Source organism: Saccostrea cucullata, unplaced genomic scaffold, assembly GCF_032062105.1.
Source record: "Saccostrea cucullata isolate Sc308-1 unplaced genomic scaffold, CSIRO_AGI_Scuc_v1 ctg53, whole genome shotgun sequence".
Classification (NCBI taxonomy): Eukaryota; Metazoa; Mollusca; class Bivalvia; order Ostreida; family Ostreidae; genus Saccostrea; species Saccostrea cuccullata.
The window spans coordinates 551784-568301 of NW_026936258.1; the positions used below are offsets into that span (position 1 = coordinate 551784).

Consider the following 16518-nt stretch of genomic DNA (forward strand, 5'->3'; position numbering starts at 1 on the left):
GAGTCAAGGTCACGTCAAGGTCATTACCTTTTTCCTGGACATTAAGAATGAAAAAAAATACTGCATACAATTATGCAATAAGGTCCCCTATTTCTAAAGATTAATGTTTTTCTTTTTGTATAAAAAAATGTTACCATATAGGGTGTATAAGATGATAATTATTAACAAATTCAAACAAATAGTTTCACAAAAATGGATTGTAGCTAATCCGATTTTTTTTAATTTTTCTTGATTTTTTAGGATATACAAGTTAATTTTATATGTGTCCGATATTTAAAATTTTCTAATTTTTACATATGGTAAAGACATCATATAGAAATACAAAATGATACAAAACAAAAAGATATTTAACCGTTTACTAAGTGAGTAAAAACACTTACTTTCTATGGATTTTTGGTTCATATCTGTTCTTAGATATATTAGAAGCTTTTAAAAGCTAATATTATTGTAGTTTGTTTAAAAAAATCATATTTATTTGATATTTTTTAAAACTTTAGTCCCTTAATTATCATTAATATAACTAACATTTGAAAAATCCTTCAAGTCTTTCATTGTGCAAACATTTTGACTAAATTCACTGTCCTACAATAATTTTGAGAATAAAAAAAGATATTTTCATGCGCCACCATTCCGCCAAAAATATAGTTCCTGCTAGATTTTAAACTCAGTTTACCATATCTATTTAAAGTTGTACAATTGTGATGATAAAAGAAAAATATGATCTTTTAAATCTCTTACACCTAAATATAAAAAAGATATAAGCAAATATACATTGGATATTTCATCTAGTCAGGAACCAGAGAAGAATCCTACCTTAATCTCAGTATAAACAATGAAAGCATTTTATTGTTTGAATAATTTCTGCTCCTCTTAATTATAGTTATTATGCCTCTGTCAAAATGTTTTCTATATAAAGTTTAATAAGAAGGTAAAATAAATATTTTTTATATCTGAAAATTTCCACTCAAAGCAAGCTAAACCCCAAGGGGTATAGTTTGTGCTACCCACCCCTTAGAAAATTTTCATACAATTTTTGCCATCAATTTTGATTTCCTGTGATCAGTTTATAGACTGAAAAGGTCATCCTGACTTCAGTAGCATTGTGATATCAGGTTTTCAGCTCATTCTAGCAGTGTTACCTTGTTTCAAATACTTGATCAAAACTTTCAAAACATTTTTAATTATTCTTTCCATGTTTTGCTTATGAAACTGTAGTATCAGGTAATCTGACCCTCAGAAATCATATTATATACATCGGTATAATAAAACGCTTATCCACTGGTTCGGATTGGGATAACTCTCTTATCAAATCCTTCACAGGAACCTTTGGGGAATAGTACATTCTTGCAGGTATCCAACCAGTTTGCACACTACTTACAGCAGTTGATCCTTGCTGAATTGCTACAGTAGGACCGTACGTAGACATTACAGTTTTCAAGTCCAGAATCAGATGCGGAAGAACAGTACAATTCATATGATCTAGTGTTGTACTCGTAAAGTGAGGTCAGTTTTGTTCCACCGCTAGAATAAAAAAAAAATAATTGAACATTTAGATGAACTTTTTTATATTGAAATAGAGGAACTGCAGATGCTATCTAAAGTAATACCAATGCACAAATTCTTGTCTTGCATATACTGTTTCAACTCACCCGAATCCTAATTCTCTACAGATGATACTGGCCGTGGAGTTATAGAAGTAGTATCCACACACTGGTGCCCAGACACCCTGATACAGAACCTCTACGACTCCTGATCTCTCTGTTCCGTTACCAGCACGGAATCTTGCTCCCCCCAAGGCAGGACCTGTTAATCAAAAGTATCAGGAAAATTAACTTGATCAACTTAGTATATCACATTGTTGACGAGTCCATTTTCCATGCAGTGCATCTGATGTTTGAGTCTCCACTCTAAGGGCGAAACGATTACACGTGTAAACGGCGACGTTTCGATTAAATGCTCTAAACGTTTACGAATTGAGTAAACGTTTACACGAAGGTCATAATCAATGTCTATCAGAAATAAAATTTGATACAAACAAGTTGTTTTATTTCATATTTACCAAAGAAAACACAGTCTGTCTGTTACGAATTCACTTACAAACAATTGTTTTCTGTTTTAATCGATACCGGAAACAACATTTCACAAAACTATTTAAAACCCAATGCAGTCTAACATATTTAATTCCGATTTCCCAGTAGCAAAAACTAGCAGTCGTATTTTATTTTTCCAAGTGTATGTTTTAAAATAAGACAGATTATTTTATTAACATATTAAATAATCTCATTTAATTGACGAAAAAAGTCTAGTGCGATTTGGTTGTATGCTTATACTAAGTACAAGTTAATTGGTTGCAACATTCCTTGGTACGACCTATCTAATATCACACAATTTCCGTTTCCGCTGTTTGGAAAAATCACAGTAACCTGCACAACAAAATTTTTTGTAAATTTGAGAAGTATCGGCTGCCATCCGAGGTACTACGGAAAATATGCCACCTGTACGAACTCGCACGGATACGAGAGGGAGAAAGGAGTACACATGGAGCTTCATAACGCCTTCCAGGGGCAGGGGAAGGAAACGAAGGAGGGAGGGCGAAAGGACAGGACCACATGGCGATCACACGCAACATGGCGTCGACCAAATTCCCACACCAGCGGGGGCCATCGTCAATGTGGCCAGTCAGAGCCAGCCTTATGGAGACGAATTGGTCGGGATAACTACAAATCAGGAATTTGGTGAGTCTGAGATTCTAATGCCTCCCACTGAAAATTTTGTTGGACCGAATTTTAGAATTCAAGAATATCAACCAATTTTGAACACTTGCGCCTTTGACCCGATCAATGCACATGTCCCTCTAAAGCTCAAAACAAAAATTTGGGAAGGACAATTCATAAATTTGTCCCTCCTCTTAAAATCCGCTAGGGAACTGGTCGACCACGAAAATACACAAGGTCAGATTCAAATACGCAACGGCACTATGTGCCTTGTCAAGCAAAAATCAAACACTTTCCTATCTATTGAAGAATGGACATCTGCATTCATTATATTTACAAGTATTATGCTGGAAAAGTATAGAACAAGGTCACAGGAACTATTAAAATACATGCGGGATGTAAGAATTGCAGAATCCCGGTCTACAGGTTGGTTCAAGTATGATGAACAGTTTCGCCTACTCAAAGTGTCTAACCCCCAGTCTTCCTGGGGCCAAATAAACAGCGAATTGTGGCTATTGTATATCACGAACAACAGTCTAACTCAGGCTCAAGATAGGGTTAACCCTCAAGGCAAAGTCAATCACCCAAATAACATAATTTCAGCCCAACAAAACCGTTCATCATCTAGTGCTAATGCTACCCAATATTGTCATTACTATAATGCTGGTAAATCATGCAGGTTTTACCCAAATTGTAGGTTCAACCATGCATGCAACTTGTGTGATGGGAGACATGCAGCATCCATTTGCGAGAGCACTAAACAATTCTAGCCTTGTATCATCAACTTGTACACTGGGGAAAACTCCTATTAATGTTAACATATTGTCTCACTACACTACCTACATTAATCGCTTATATTGGCATGGTGCACCATTAAAAAGTGGCCACAAGATTGATAAAAACACAGGAAAATAAACAAGCAGGTCAACAAGTTCATTACTGAATGGGGGGGGGGGGGGGGGGGTTATATTACATGATATCATATCAGTCAACAACATAGGTCTATTTTGGGACACACCTCTCTGATGAGGGCAATCAAGTGATGTTAAATAACCTTATGTCGGGTGTGCTTATAATAAAATAATTAATGAATAAAACATGGGTGGTTTTGGTGCATAGGGTATGGAGGAACATCATATCGATGTCTGTGGCTGGTCTGGGGGGATATAAGTGGGAAGTTTTCAAATTATCTGGCCTTAGGGTTTCCCCCCATCTGTCATCTAAGACAGAGGGCGGTTTGTAAAAAGCAAATTTTTACATATGTATGTATGTGTTTTGGAAAAGTGTGTCAAAGATTGGGGTCACTCAAGTAAGACAGTCTTGGTGCCCACTCCACCTCCTCACACAGGAGGGGAGGCTTAGTCCTGGAGTACATGGTAAAGTACTAACAACCAGGTGCAATCACTGGGAAACGGGGTAAACGGATATTTTGAAAACTCTTCCAATCCCAAATGGGTGGTATTTTCATAGTTTGGGATTTTTGGTACTGGCACTCAACGCCAGGCCACCAGTTTGCCCGTTATACCTTCTAGGTTGGTATACTGGATATCCCCTCGGACCCTGGGTTAACACAATGTGGCCATTTACTTCCATTGTCCCCTTTTTCTTGTCAAATTGTAAATTGATATAGTATGATATTTTGTGATTTTTGTCTAATTGATTCAATAAATTTGGAAAAAGAAACGTGTTTGTGACTGTCTCACCAGAACATTTAAGAGAGTAGAGGAAGTACAAACTTATATGAAATACAAGAGTCTGAGGTTTCAAAGGCGTTTATTTTGAATGTTCAATTAAGACAGATTATTTTATTAACATATTAAATAATCTCATTTAATTGACGAAAAAAGTCTAGTGCGATTTGGTTGTATGCTTATACTAAGTACAAGTTAATTGGTTGCAACATTCCTTGGTACGACCTATCTAATATCACACAATTTCCGTTTCCGCTGTTTGGAAAAATCACAGTAACCTGCACAACAAAATTTTTTTTCCCTCCCACCCTTCCCAATAATAATAATATATATATAAATATAGATATATGTAATCGATATAATTTTAAAAAATGTCCTTAAATTCAATAATCTGCCGTAAGAATTTTATCTTTCAGACCCAACAGACTTTACTTTCACCTTCAATAGGAGCAGTCCAAAAAAGCCATGTGTGATTCAATGGATCGTGGGTGCCTTTTCCAAGCAGATGAATTATGGAGACATAAGCATGACTTTTGCTGTGAACTATATACTTTAGAACTTTTTTATTCAAGTTATCACCTTAATCTCTTCATTTGTCGCATTGTGTTCGGGGGGTCGGGTCTGGGGGGATATAAGTGGGAAGTTTTCAAATTATCTGGCCTTAGGGTTTCCCCCCATCTGTCATCTAAGACAGAGGGCGGTTTGTAAAAAGCAAATTTTTACATATGTACGTATGTGTTTTGGAAAAGTGTGTCAAAGATTGGGGTCACTCAAGTAAGACAGTCTTGGTGCCCACTCCACCTCCTCACACAGGAGGGGAGGCTTAGTCCTGGAGTACATGGTAAAGTACTAACAACCAGGTGCAATCACTGGGAAACGGGGTAAACGGATATTTTGAAAACTCTTCCAATCCCAAATGGGTGGTATTTTCATAGTTTGGGATTTTTGGTACTGGCGCTCAACGCCAGGCCACCAGTTTGCCCGTTATACCTTCTAGGTTGGTATACTGGATATCCCCTCAGACCCTGGGTTAACACAATGTGGCCATTTACTTCCATTGTCCCCTTTTTCTTGTCAAATTGTAAATTGATATAGTATGATATTTTGTGATTTTTGTCTAATTGATTCAATAAATTTGGAAAAAGAAACGTGTTTGTGACTGTCTCACCAGAACAGTTAAGAGAGTAGAGGAAGTACAAACTTATATGAAATACAAGAGTCTGAGGTTTCAAAGGCGTTTATTTTGAATGTTCAATTAAATAACCTTTAATTTTGCTTTTTATTGCTAAAAAAATACAAATTATCATGCTTATAACGGTAAAATGTTGAATATAGAGCTTTGAAATATTGAACGTAAACCGGATCCATCATTGTTATTGTATCATATTTTTTATTAGTATATCAAAGTTGTTGACGCCAGAAATTTAAAAAAAAATGACTGATGAAGGTCAAAAAAGGAGTGAGGTATGGAAATATTTTACTATTATTGAAAATAATGGTAAAAAGAAGGTTAAATGCAATCTTTGCGCCATTGAACTGTCGTATGCAGGGGGAAGCACAGGCACTATGATGAACCACATTAAATTCAAGCATAAATCGACTAAGTTGAGCAAACCAGTCGCCCAGCAGTTAAAACAAGCACACAATAACCGCTTTCAGATCTCCTCTTCTATCAGTCACAAGAGAGAAATATCAGAAAATTACACAAAAACTAGCATTAATGTGTGCACGTGATCTACGACCATTGAGTATTGTAGAGGGGAGAGGGTTTCAGGAATTCTGCACAGAGCTGAATCCGCAATTCAAAGTTCCGTCCCGCACAACCGTTTCAAATTATGTCACTCTCCAATACAATGATGCTGTTCAAAAATTAAAAGACGTCATTAAAAACCAAATTGCTGTTGCGTTTACGTCTGATCACTGGACTAGTCTGGCGACAGAAGGTTACATAACAATGACGGCTCATTTCGTTGATGACCAATGGAACTATCGTAACTCGGTACTAGCTACAAGAAAAGTTACAGAGCGACACACAGGAGAAAATACGGCAAATGAAATCCATTCAATAGCAAATGAGTTTGGAGTTAACAACACACAGATATGTGCTATAGTGACGGACAATGCTTCGAATATGGTGTCCTGTGTTGAGCATCTTGGGTGGGAACACATTCGATGCTTTGCTCACACATTGCAGTTAGAAATTCGCGGTGGGTTTGATACTGTGAGTTCTCTGTCAAAAACGATTGCTGCAACAAAGAAACTCGTTTCTCACTTTAGAAAATCGGTTATTACTACTAACGAATTGCATGTTTGACAGAAACAAATGTCCCTCCCTGAGAACAATTTGATCATTGATTGTCCCACGCGTTGGAACAGTACATTTGATATGTTTGAGCGTCTGCATGAGTAACATATGGCTGTGTATGCTGTTCTGCATGATAAAAAGGTTACCAAAGAAAATGACGCCAGAATTCTCGACTTAAGTGATGGACAGTGGTTAATTTTGGAAGGAATGATTACAGTGCTGCGGCCAATTTATATGGCGACAAGAGTGATGTGCAGCAAGGAGTACCCCACTGTAAGTGGTGTATACCCAATACTATACAGCCTACTCAACAAACACCTAATTTCCACGGACTCGGATTGCGTTGCCATGGCCTCATTTAAGAGACACATAAAATCTGACTTGGAAAGCAGATTTTTAATTGGTTCTGAAGCTGAAAACGTTCCGATGCTTTGCTCATTCTTGGATCCACGGTACAAATCCCTTCCCTTTTTGTCTGAGGAGAAGAGAACTGTTGTGCAGGAAGCAATCAAATCCTATTTTCAGCGTGACACAACTGACATTCTACCCAATGAACCAGTTGCTGAAAAATCCTGTTCGGATTTACAGAATAATTCAGAATAATATGAACCAACGACCAAGCGTGGGCGTATTAATCAGGATGACATGTCGTACTTGCTTGGAGAATACTATGAAACTGATTGTGAAATTGTTGCCCCGGCAACAATTGAAGATGAAATCAAGTTATATGTGTCGGAAAAAATTGTAAATACGAAATCCAACCCTTTTATTTGGTGGAAGAAAAATACTGAAACTTACAAGAAGCTATCTATGTTAGCCCGGAAATTACTCTGCATGCCTGCGACCTCGGTTTCCTCAGAGCGTGTATTTTCTACCGCTGGGGGCACAGTTACCAAGCTGTGAGCATCGCTTGACTCGGACTCGATCGACAAGCTTGTTTTCTTGAATAAGCAGTTGAAACAGGAGGAAAGAATTGCAATTACAGTAGCTCAGGAAACTTTATCATCTACTCCCGGTCAGGAGATTATTCAGGTGAAACAGGAACCAAAGTCCCCTCCTCGGCCGAATCAAGAAACACCCGAAACAGGAATGCCTTCACTGCCAACACTCCCCACATTTGATGAGTAACAGTTTTAACTCTGAAGTTTCGCGATGGATGATGTTACTATTTCAAGTTTGTTTAATTATTTTGGATGTGCTTTGACTTTTGAGTTTTGAAACATAAAACTTGATTAAGTTTGATTGAATAAATATAATACGTTTTCACAAGTCTTTCAAGTGTTTTGCTACAATCAGCAGATCGTGGTATACTTAATTCGGGATTAAAAGGTCTGTCTTTGCAGGTTTGATTTTACAATGCTCTTTTTGCATCCGGTATGTAGCCAAGCAAACCAATAATGGAATGTTACGTGACGGTGTAAAAATGTATTAATTTAATGGGCTTCATACCCTTCCGCTATAAAAAAAGTACATAAATAGTAATAACAACTCATACTTAAATGAAAGTGAAAAAATGGTTTATTAAGAAAGTGTTTCATTGGTAAATAGCCATAAAAATTCAACACAAAATATTCTTCCGTTTAAACGGTACCGTTTCGATTACTGCTGTTCGTTTAAACGTTTACAAAATTCAGTAAACGTTTCACCCTTACTCCACTCCCTTGTCAAAGAGATCTATCCATTTATACACATATATTATTAAACAAGAGGCACTGTGAGCACTCAGCTCACTAAATGATACCCCCATCCCCCGCCTCCTCTATGATTATAATGGCAGAGTCCTTGTTTTGCTCTGGGAGACCTAAAATAAGTGTCCAATCAAAAAGTAAAAAGGTCACAATGGCACAATTTAACAAAGCTTCTGTAAGGTCTCCCTGAAATTCAGTAAGTGGTATAAGAGGAATTGGGGATAAGAGATTGGTAACCCAAAGCATAGCAGATGGACACCCCTATTACTGTATAATAATTGCTTCATGCCCAGAAAATCCAGCATTACTGTTCGTTGCAAGAACACTAGAGTTTTGCAACAAAATATCAATCTTTCAAACTTATTTCTAGACATATATCTAGTACTCCTTTTTTGTAATAATATTATTTAGTTTGTTCGCATGCATCAATAAAGGCGTTGTTTATCAATATTTGATGCATCAATGTAAAACTTCCTGAAGAGTTGGTATATGACAACAGGAAGAAGGGTACTGTTTTATTAATTGGTACACTGCTGGTTGTGGTTATTTGCTCATTGGTGAATGTTATATATTATCACAGTACACATAGTACTTGACCTTGTTAAGAGCAAACTTAAGCATTACCTGTAGTTGTTTGTGGGGTAATGGGCGTTGTTTGGACAGGTATATCACTAGTATTGACTGGTACTGAAATAAAAGTTATAACATAATTCATCTTTATAGTGTCCTCCAAAAGGTATAAAAAAATTTTAACAGACAAAATATCTTGCCATTTTACATGAATGGACGTGAAATTCAGTGATTTTCAATCAAAATTTTCATTATATAAACATATAACGTTAAATATAAAACATATACTTTTATAGAAAATCTCACTGGAGTCGTGGGCACAGGTGAGCTAAAAAGTTATTCTTATGATAATAATGCATTTGTTCGTTTTCTGTGTAGTAAACATATGTGATGAAGTGAAATGTCATCACTACACAGATTTCTGTATTTAAATAGATACAGCAAAACTTGGTTATAACGAAGTCAGTGAAGCCTATGAAAATACTGCGTTATATCCATAACTCGTTATAACCGTATAAGAAATTAATTAAATTTATATATCTAAGGATTCAAGATGATTTCGCCATATTCGTAAATTCGCAAAATCTGTGTTAGTACTAAACGAGTTTTGCTGTATACATTTAGATGTATCAAGGTGTCCTGTTCCTAGACTAAAACTAGATGGTATAAAATAAATGGCAATTTTGTATTCAAAATTCTAAGGTAGCTTGACTTAGACTCATGCAGTACATGGTATCAAATATCAATTAAGCTAAAAAGTAGCTATGATGGTAATTGAAGTTCGTCTCACCCAACATGTCCAGTGAAAGGACTATTGATTAAAACCAATTCAAAACACAATTTATGAGATTCAAGAACTTCTAGATAAAATATAAAAACCTGTTATGCAGTCTTCATTTGGCAAAAATCCACAATAGTACAGAATGAACTCAGAGACATTGTATCCCACCATATACACAGAACAAGCACCTGAATACAGACTGGCAACCTCTGCAAAACAAATGTTTGCAATTAAAAGTATAGTTATTGAAAAACTTGTAAAAAAAATATTTATAATGTAAAATATTGAACATTATCTGTCTGTCAGAATTTCTATGGATCTGTATCAAATACAATTTGGAAATGAAAAAGATGTTATACCCTTGCACGAATCTCTACAAATTTGTTGGGTTGTGCCATTCTCACATTTGGGATACATCATGCCACACGATAACTCCATTATTGGATTAAGGCACATTGATGGTATGTAATAGAGCATATTTCTCAATCCCTGGAGTTGATTTCTAATCACATTAAAGTCAGTTTGTCCAATCACATTTGGCAATAGTGTAGCATTATACTGAAGTTGACAGTTCCAATCACTTATCAAGTAACAGCCATCTGGAACGAAAAATTAATAGCAGGCACACAAGTTAAAATGGGCACACGAAGTACATGGTCCTTTTCCTGTCAAAGATGGTAGCATACAAATATAAGTCTGATTATTAACCAGAAGTCTCTGTCGAGACTGAAGCTCTACTGGTTTGTACTTATAATAAAGAAAGAGAAAAGTAGCAGTTGTGATATAAAACTTTACAAAAGCAATAAAGAGAATAATGACAAAAACCGATACACAGAATTATGTATCTTAGTGTAGTCTACTTGTGAGCCAAGTTATATTGAAATCAGACCAAAACTGTAGGAGGAGTCGCATTTTAAATGTATTTCAAAGAGATTTCTTTTTTAAGTAACAACAGCAACACCGTTTATTGTACCAAAAACCTATATACAGAATTATGTATCTTAGTGTAGTCTACTTGTGTGCCAAGTTATATTGAAATCAGACCAAAACTGTAGGAGGAGTAGCATTTTGAATTTTTTTCACAGAAATTTCTATTTTTAGTAACAACGGCAACACCATTCATCGAAATCAAAAACCGATACACAGAATTATGTATCTTAGTGTAGTCTACTTGTGTGCTAAGTTATATTGAAATCTGACCAAAATTGTAGGAGGAGTAGCATTTTGAATGATTTTCACAAAAAATTCTATTTTTAGTAACAACGGCAACACCGTTCATCGAAATCAAAAACTGATATACAGAATTATGTATCTTAGTGTAGTCTACTTGTGTGCCAAGTTATATTGAAATCAGACCAAAACTGTAGGAGGAGTAGCATTTTGAATGATTTTCACAAAAACTTCTATTTTTAGTAACAACGGCAACACCATTCATCGAAATCAAAAACTGATAAACAGAATTATGTATCTTAGTGTAGTCTACTTGTGTGCCAAGTTATATTGAAATCAGACCAAAACTGTAGGAGGAGTAGCATTTTGATTTTCACAAAAAATTGTTTACAACGGATTCATCGACAAAAACTGATAAACGAATTATGATCTTAGTGTACGCTTGTGTGCCAAGTTATATTGAAATCGCAAAATAAGCTAGCATTTTGGTCTCTGACCAGACGGAGAGCTACGCATTACTATCGCATAAGCTCTTCTGGTCTCTGACCAGTAGAGCTAAAAACTAGATAAGAGGTCCAGGGGCCTTGAGATTCACACAAGTATCACAGTTTCTCAAGAAAAGTCCACTCTGGCCTTTATCCTTGGGGAATTCTGGACTTATCTTGTATCTCTAAAAAAATTCATTTTTGGTAAGGACCCCTTAAAGATTAATAAAACAGCTTTAGTGTTTTTACATTTTTTGTATGTTTATGTTTCAGCAAGCATTTTCAATTTTTTAAACTACACTAATCTCTGAGCAGGAACTGACAATACTGATGAGTTGGTTGTCCTTCCTCACATTTCTACTCTGAATATCGTATAAGTGGATATTTTAGCCAGATGCAAATTTAGCAATTTATCCTTAAAAATAGATATTTTATTTTTAGCAAGATGTAATTCTAGCGATTTTGAAAAGCTCACTAAAGAAGCTATTACAAATAAAGCGCAATTAATTTTTAGCGATGTTCAATTTTAGCCATCTGGGCACCCTCGCTAATTATACCAAAATTAAATCCTCATTAAAAATTCTGCTTATACGGTATTCTGGATTATAGTTAAAATAAATTGTCATTAATACTCAACAACATATCTACTTTACTTTGCAAGGATGTGTCAACCAAAATTACCTGTGAAATTACTTCGGGTAGTAGATGGATACCAGTTTGTACTTGATGTCCACCAAGGGTTAGGAGTTGATGTTATCCAAGGGTTCTGAGGTGTTGTTGTCCACCATGGGTATCCAGTCGTGGGTTGAGGGGGAGTAGGTGTTGTCCACCATGGGTATCCAGTCGTGGGTTGAGGGGGAGTAGGTGTTGTCCACCATGGGTATCCAGTCGTGGGTTGAGGGGGAGTAGGTGTTGTCCACCATGGGTATCCAGTCGTTGAGGTGCTGGCTTGAGGGGGAGAAGGTGCTGCTGTCCACCATGGGTATCCAGTCGTGGGTTGAGGGGGAGAAGGTGTTGTTGTCCACCATGGGTATCCAGTCGTGGGTTGAGGGGGAGGAGGTGTATAGGGGTTTACAGTCGTGGAGGTGCTGGGTTGTGGTGTCCATGGGTATGAAGTTGTTTGATGATTGGTCTCATTGCCTGTAGATTGTAAACCATTCTCACATTAAGAATCCGAAAAGTTCAGGAGCAGGGATCATTGCAGAATCTTATCAACAAATTTTAAATTTTATACATTAATTTTACTCTAACATAAAAGGGGGAAGAGTTGTGAACTTTTACACAATTTGTTTAACAAAAACAAACCAGCAAATTAAAGAAAAAAAGTTCTGAAACTCCACCTTTGTTCCTTCCACTTTAAAAATACAGAAAATAAAAATTTAACATTCTACATAATGTAGAAGCTATTTAGAATTTTTTAGAAATCAGTGACAATGACATTCCTCATAACATCACATCAAACATCTGTGACAGCATGTTCATGAAATTGTAAATGTTTACATTTTACTACTTTAAAAGCAAAAATTTGTTGGCTGATTAAATTTCCTATATTTTGTTGTTAAGAAATATCAGCAAAACTAAATCAATAAGGATTTTTTTTTATATGATTATATATTGTGTAGCGTTCCTTTTGAAACAACAAAATTTAATGCCCACAAAACCTTCTTAGATGACAAATCAACAAAATTTGATTCCCACAAAAATTTATGCTTCTACAGTATCTTCACTTCTTTTCCTGGGAATGCTCTGAGACTGCTTTCTGTGTGGTTGGTGCTGTAACATTTAATAAGGCAAGCTTATCATCTACAGTGTGTACTGGCTTGATAGAGAGAAAATGTTCTCTACAAGTATGATCCGGGGGACAGGTTTCCTACACATTGCCAGCCGATGAAAAGATGATGGTTTATCATAAATTAATAAAACAAACTACCTGGCTGTCGAGTTGAGAAGACTGGTTGCTGGTAACTTGGTTCACAATTGTCAGTTGGTAGCAGGACACAGTAACCAATATGGGCAAAAATCAAGGAAGGGCAGGAATCATGTGTATCTGCGTGGAAAAAAGGCATAAAATTTTTTACCCCCATTTTTCACCCCCTTTCAATCTCATCTTTTGTGGACAAATCAAAAGGATAAATTTAACAGTTTTATCTCTCTCTTTTAATCGTCTTAGCAAATGTAAAATAGAATGGAATTAATTGGAATTTCGATTGGCTTAAAATAACCCAGTGTAATGTTTTGATTTTTGATACGACCCCTAATTGTAGCTACGAGTGTATTGAGCATTTTTTAAAGTAAAATATTAATATAATTTACTAAGAAATGAATATAATGGTTGTACCTTTTATAAATATTATCAGAACTATTCATATTTCCGTATGATATTGTATTTAAATAAGTATTCCGGTTGATATTAAGATGTAAACACGTGTTGGCCTATTTTACGTTGACATGCATATTGATACATGATGTTATGTACTGTAAATCACTTATAGGGTTCTTTTTCTGTTATATTGAACAAGCATTATATAAGTTACATGTAATTTAATTTTTAATTTAATTTTGTAAATGTGTTTATTTGGCTGCAAACTGAAGTTTTCTTACCAGTTGTATTGTTTACATTTTTTCGTCTTCGCTATGCATTGTGGTATACTTCCGGCGTATTTTATTGGATCCGCCGGGCTATATTACTTCGCTGTCTTGACACGCTGAATATTTAGTTATTACGTTTCCAAGGTAAATAATTCACTTTTATTATTGTGAATGAATTAAACTTATATTGTCTTTTAATATTGTGTTCAGAAATAATAGTTTTTATGATGTGGAACTATTTTCCGTTAAGTTTTCCCGTTTTCTTTGAACGGGTATTCCGTTAGTTTTCATCAGATTACGTTAGTTTGGAACGGAATCCGTTCCCTGTTAGTATATAAGGAGAGTTCCGTTGTTCAACGGGGACTCCAGCCTTTTTCTCTTTCTTAGAAAGATGTAGGTCTATTTTCTCTAGATTTTTTAGACTTAGACAAATTAATTATTCACTGAATAGGAATTATCTGATAAAATTTTAGTACTTGATCTGCATATTTTTGGTATTTAATTAATTAATTGGGGAAAGTTAATTATTTTTGATTAGAGTATTTTTTTAACAGACGACTGCAGACAATTATTTTATAGTGATTTTCGATTATTGATTAATTTTTGTTGTTTTGATTAATTAGTTCTATCTCTGAATAAACCATCATCTCAAGTTATTTAACTCTTTCTCTTATTTATTTTTATTTTGCTGGAGTACATTTTATATTTTTTTAATGACTGCCTTGGTGTCTAAAAGGGGTGGAGGCCGGCCATTCCCTCCCCTCTAATTTACCGTCATACTTATTTGGGAGTAGCCATACCCAGGGCAGCGGGCATAGAGCGCTAGCCCGCTACACCTGTATACAGAAGTAGAGTGTAGATCCTTATATCAAAATACAATAGTAATGAGTAATAAAGAGAACAGTTTGGGTCATACAAAAGTATTTTACTAAGGATAGCCAAAAAACTCCAAAATAAATGATCTCAAAAGATTACTACTAATGTGTAATTGACAATTCAACATCAAACAAAACAGAAAACAGTTTCATTGAAATTGAACTAAACAAGACATTTTTGGAAAGTAAGATCAAAGTCAAAGGAAACTGAAGATCAGAAAATGTTGATACAATTGAATAACTATCATCAGAATGTATCAGCATATGAAATTTAATAACAATAATAACAAGATGTGTTTGTGAAACACTGCACCCGGCGGCAACAAAGATAAAAAAAACTATTTTTAGCATATGTCACAATTAAGGTCACAAGGTCATTGACCTTGGTGTCATTTGAAAGAACTTAATTATTGGCGTAAGCATACCAGATATGGCGTCTCTATCTCCTATGGTTCAAAAATTATGGAGGAAGTTCGAAACAACTATTTTTAGAATAAAGGTCACGGTAGAGGTCATTGACCTTGATATCATTTGAAAGAGCTTAGTTAGTGAAGTAAACATACCAAATATGAAGTATCAATCTTTCATGGTACAAAAGTTATGGTGATAATTTGAAAAAGCTATTTTTAGCATATAGGTCACAGTCAAGGTACAAGGTCACTGATTTGAGAGAACTTAATTAGTGGAGTCTGCATACCAAATATGAAGTCTCCATCTCTCATGGTTCAGAAGTTGTGGCGAAGGTTAAAGTTGACAACAGACAGACAGACAAACAGATAAACAGACAAACAGGCAGGACAAAAACAATATACGCCTCGGATCTATCGATCTGGGCGCATAACAATATCTGGCTGCGAACCGGTTGTAAAAGTGTACATGTCTATTAACAACAGATACAAAAAGGCTTGATCGTGAAAATTAATCATCGCCAACTAGTTTCTCTCTGGTAAATCGCGAAATAATGTCGTTGCGAATAAAAGTTGGTTTACAGTATCTTGTATGGTTTCTTTGAAACTAAAGCTTTGAAATGAGCTAACCACAAAATACGAAGGAAGGACAGATGGAAGGATGAAAAACGGACATGACAATCTCTATATGCCCCGGCCATATTGAGGGCGAGGCATACAAATATTTTGAATTTGAACTTTATGACACTCCAATGCTCACCATTGCAATGTCCTTGGCATGGAAAGATGACAAGTCCTGTAGCTGGATCACACTTAGGAAAAAGTATATTGCACATATAATACATGGAGCTGGGTGAACAACTGATATTCTTGTAAAAATCAAAGTAAATCAATGCCTGCTCAACAGAAGTGTGCCCAAAAACATTGGGAAATGTGACGGAAGAATGGCCAACTTCCTGGCACTCTGGAACTTGTAGTTGAAGACATAAATCTAAAATAAATTGATCTTCATTATTTGTGTACGTGTATGTGCAGCTCACTACACTTCTATTATATAAACCCGATCCTCTCTTGTATTGAATTCAAAATTAAAATCCCTAACTATATTATACATGTTATATAGTTTCAAAATTTTGGTTAAGTTTGCAGTGGTTTGTACTGTTTTCTACTGTTCACAAACTGATAATGCAATGTTGTATCAAAATTCTTTTGTTACCAAATTCAAAAAGATTCTGCAATCTCC

At 35.5% G+C, this 16518-nt stretch overlaps 2 protein-coding genes across 2 annotated transcripts in view; one reads left to right on the forward strand and one right to left on the reverse strand.

The window, feature by feature from the left end:
- Positions 1-16518, reverse strand: part of LOC134245112 (MAM and LDL-receptor class A domain-containing protein 2-like) — a 169439-nt gene that overhangs the window by 53191 nt on the left and 99730 nt on the right. Inside the window, exons 55-62 of the mRNA XM_062727371.1 lie at positions 16036-16266; positions 13335-13451; positions 12086-12544; positions 10109-10348; positions 9848-9958; positions 9023-9085; positions 1650-1803; positions 1379-1521 (exon numbers count right to left, since the gene is read on the reverse strand). Of these exons, the coding sequence (XP_062583355.1) occupies positions 1379-1521; positions 1650-1803; positions 9023-9085; positions 9848-9958; positions 10109-10348; positions 12086-12544; positions 13335-13451; positions 16036-16266 (1518 nt within the window). The remainder of the gene's footprint in view (positions 1-1378; positions 1522-1649; positions 1804-9022; positions 9086-9847; positions 9959-10108; positions 10349-12085; positions 12545-13334; positions 13452-16035; positions 16267-16518) is intronic.
- On the forward strand, positions 2290-5607 carry LOC134245135 (uncharacterized). The gene is made up of 2 exons (XM_062727400.1): positions 2290-2735; positions 4822-5607. The coding sequence occupies exons 1-2, from the start codon at positions 2489-2491 to the stop codon at positions 4959-4961; spliced, it is 387 nt and encodes a 128-aa protein (XP_062583384.1). The 5' UTR covers positions 2290-2488; the 3' UTR covers positions 4962-5607.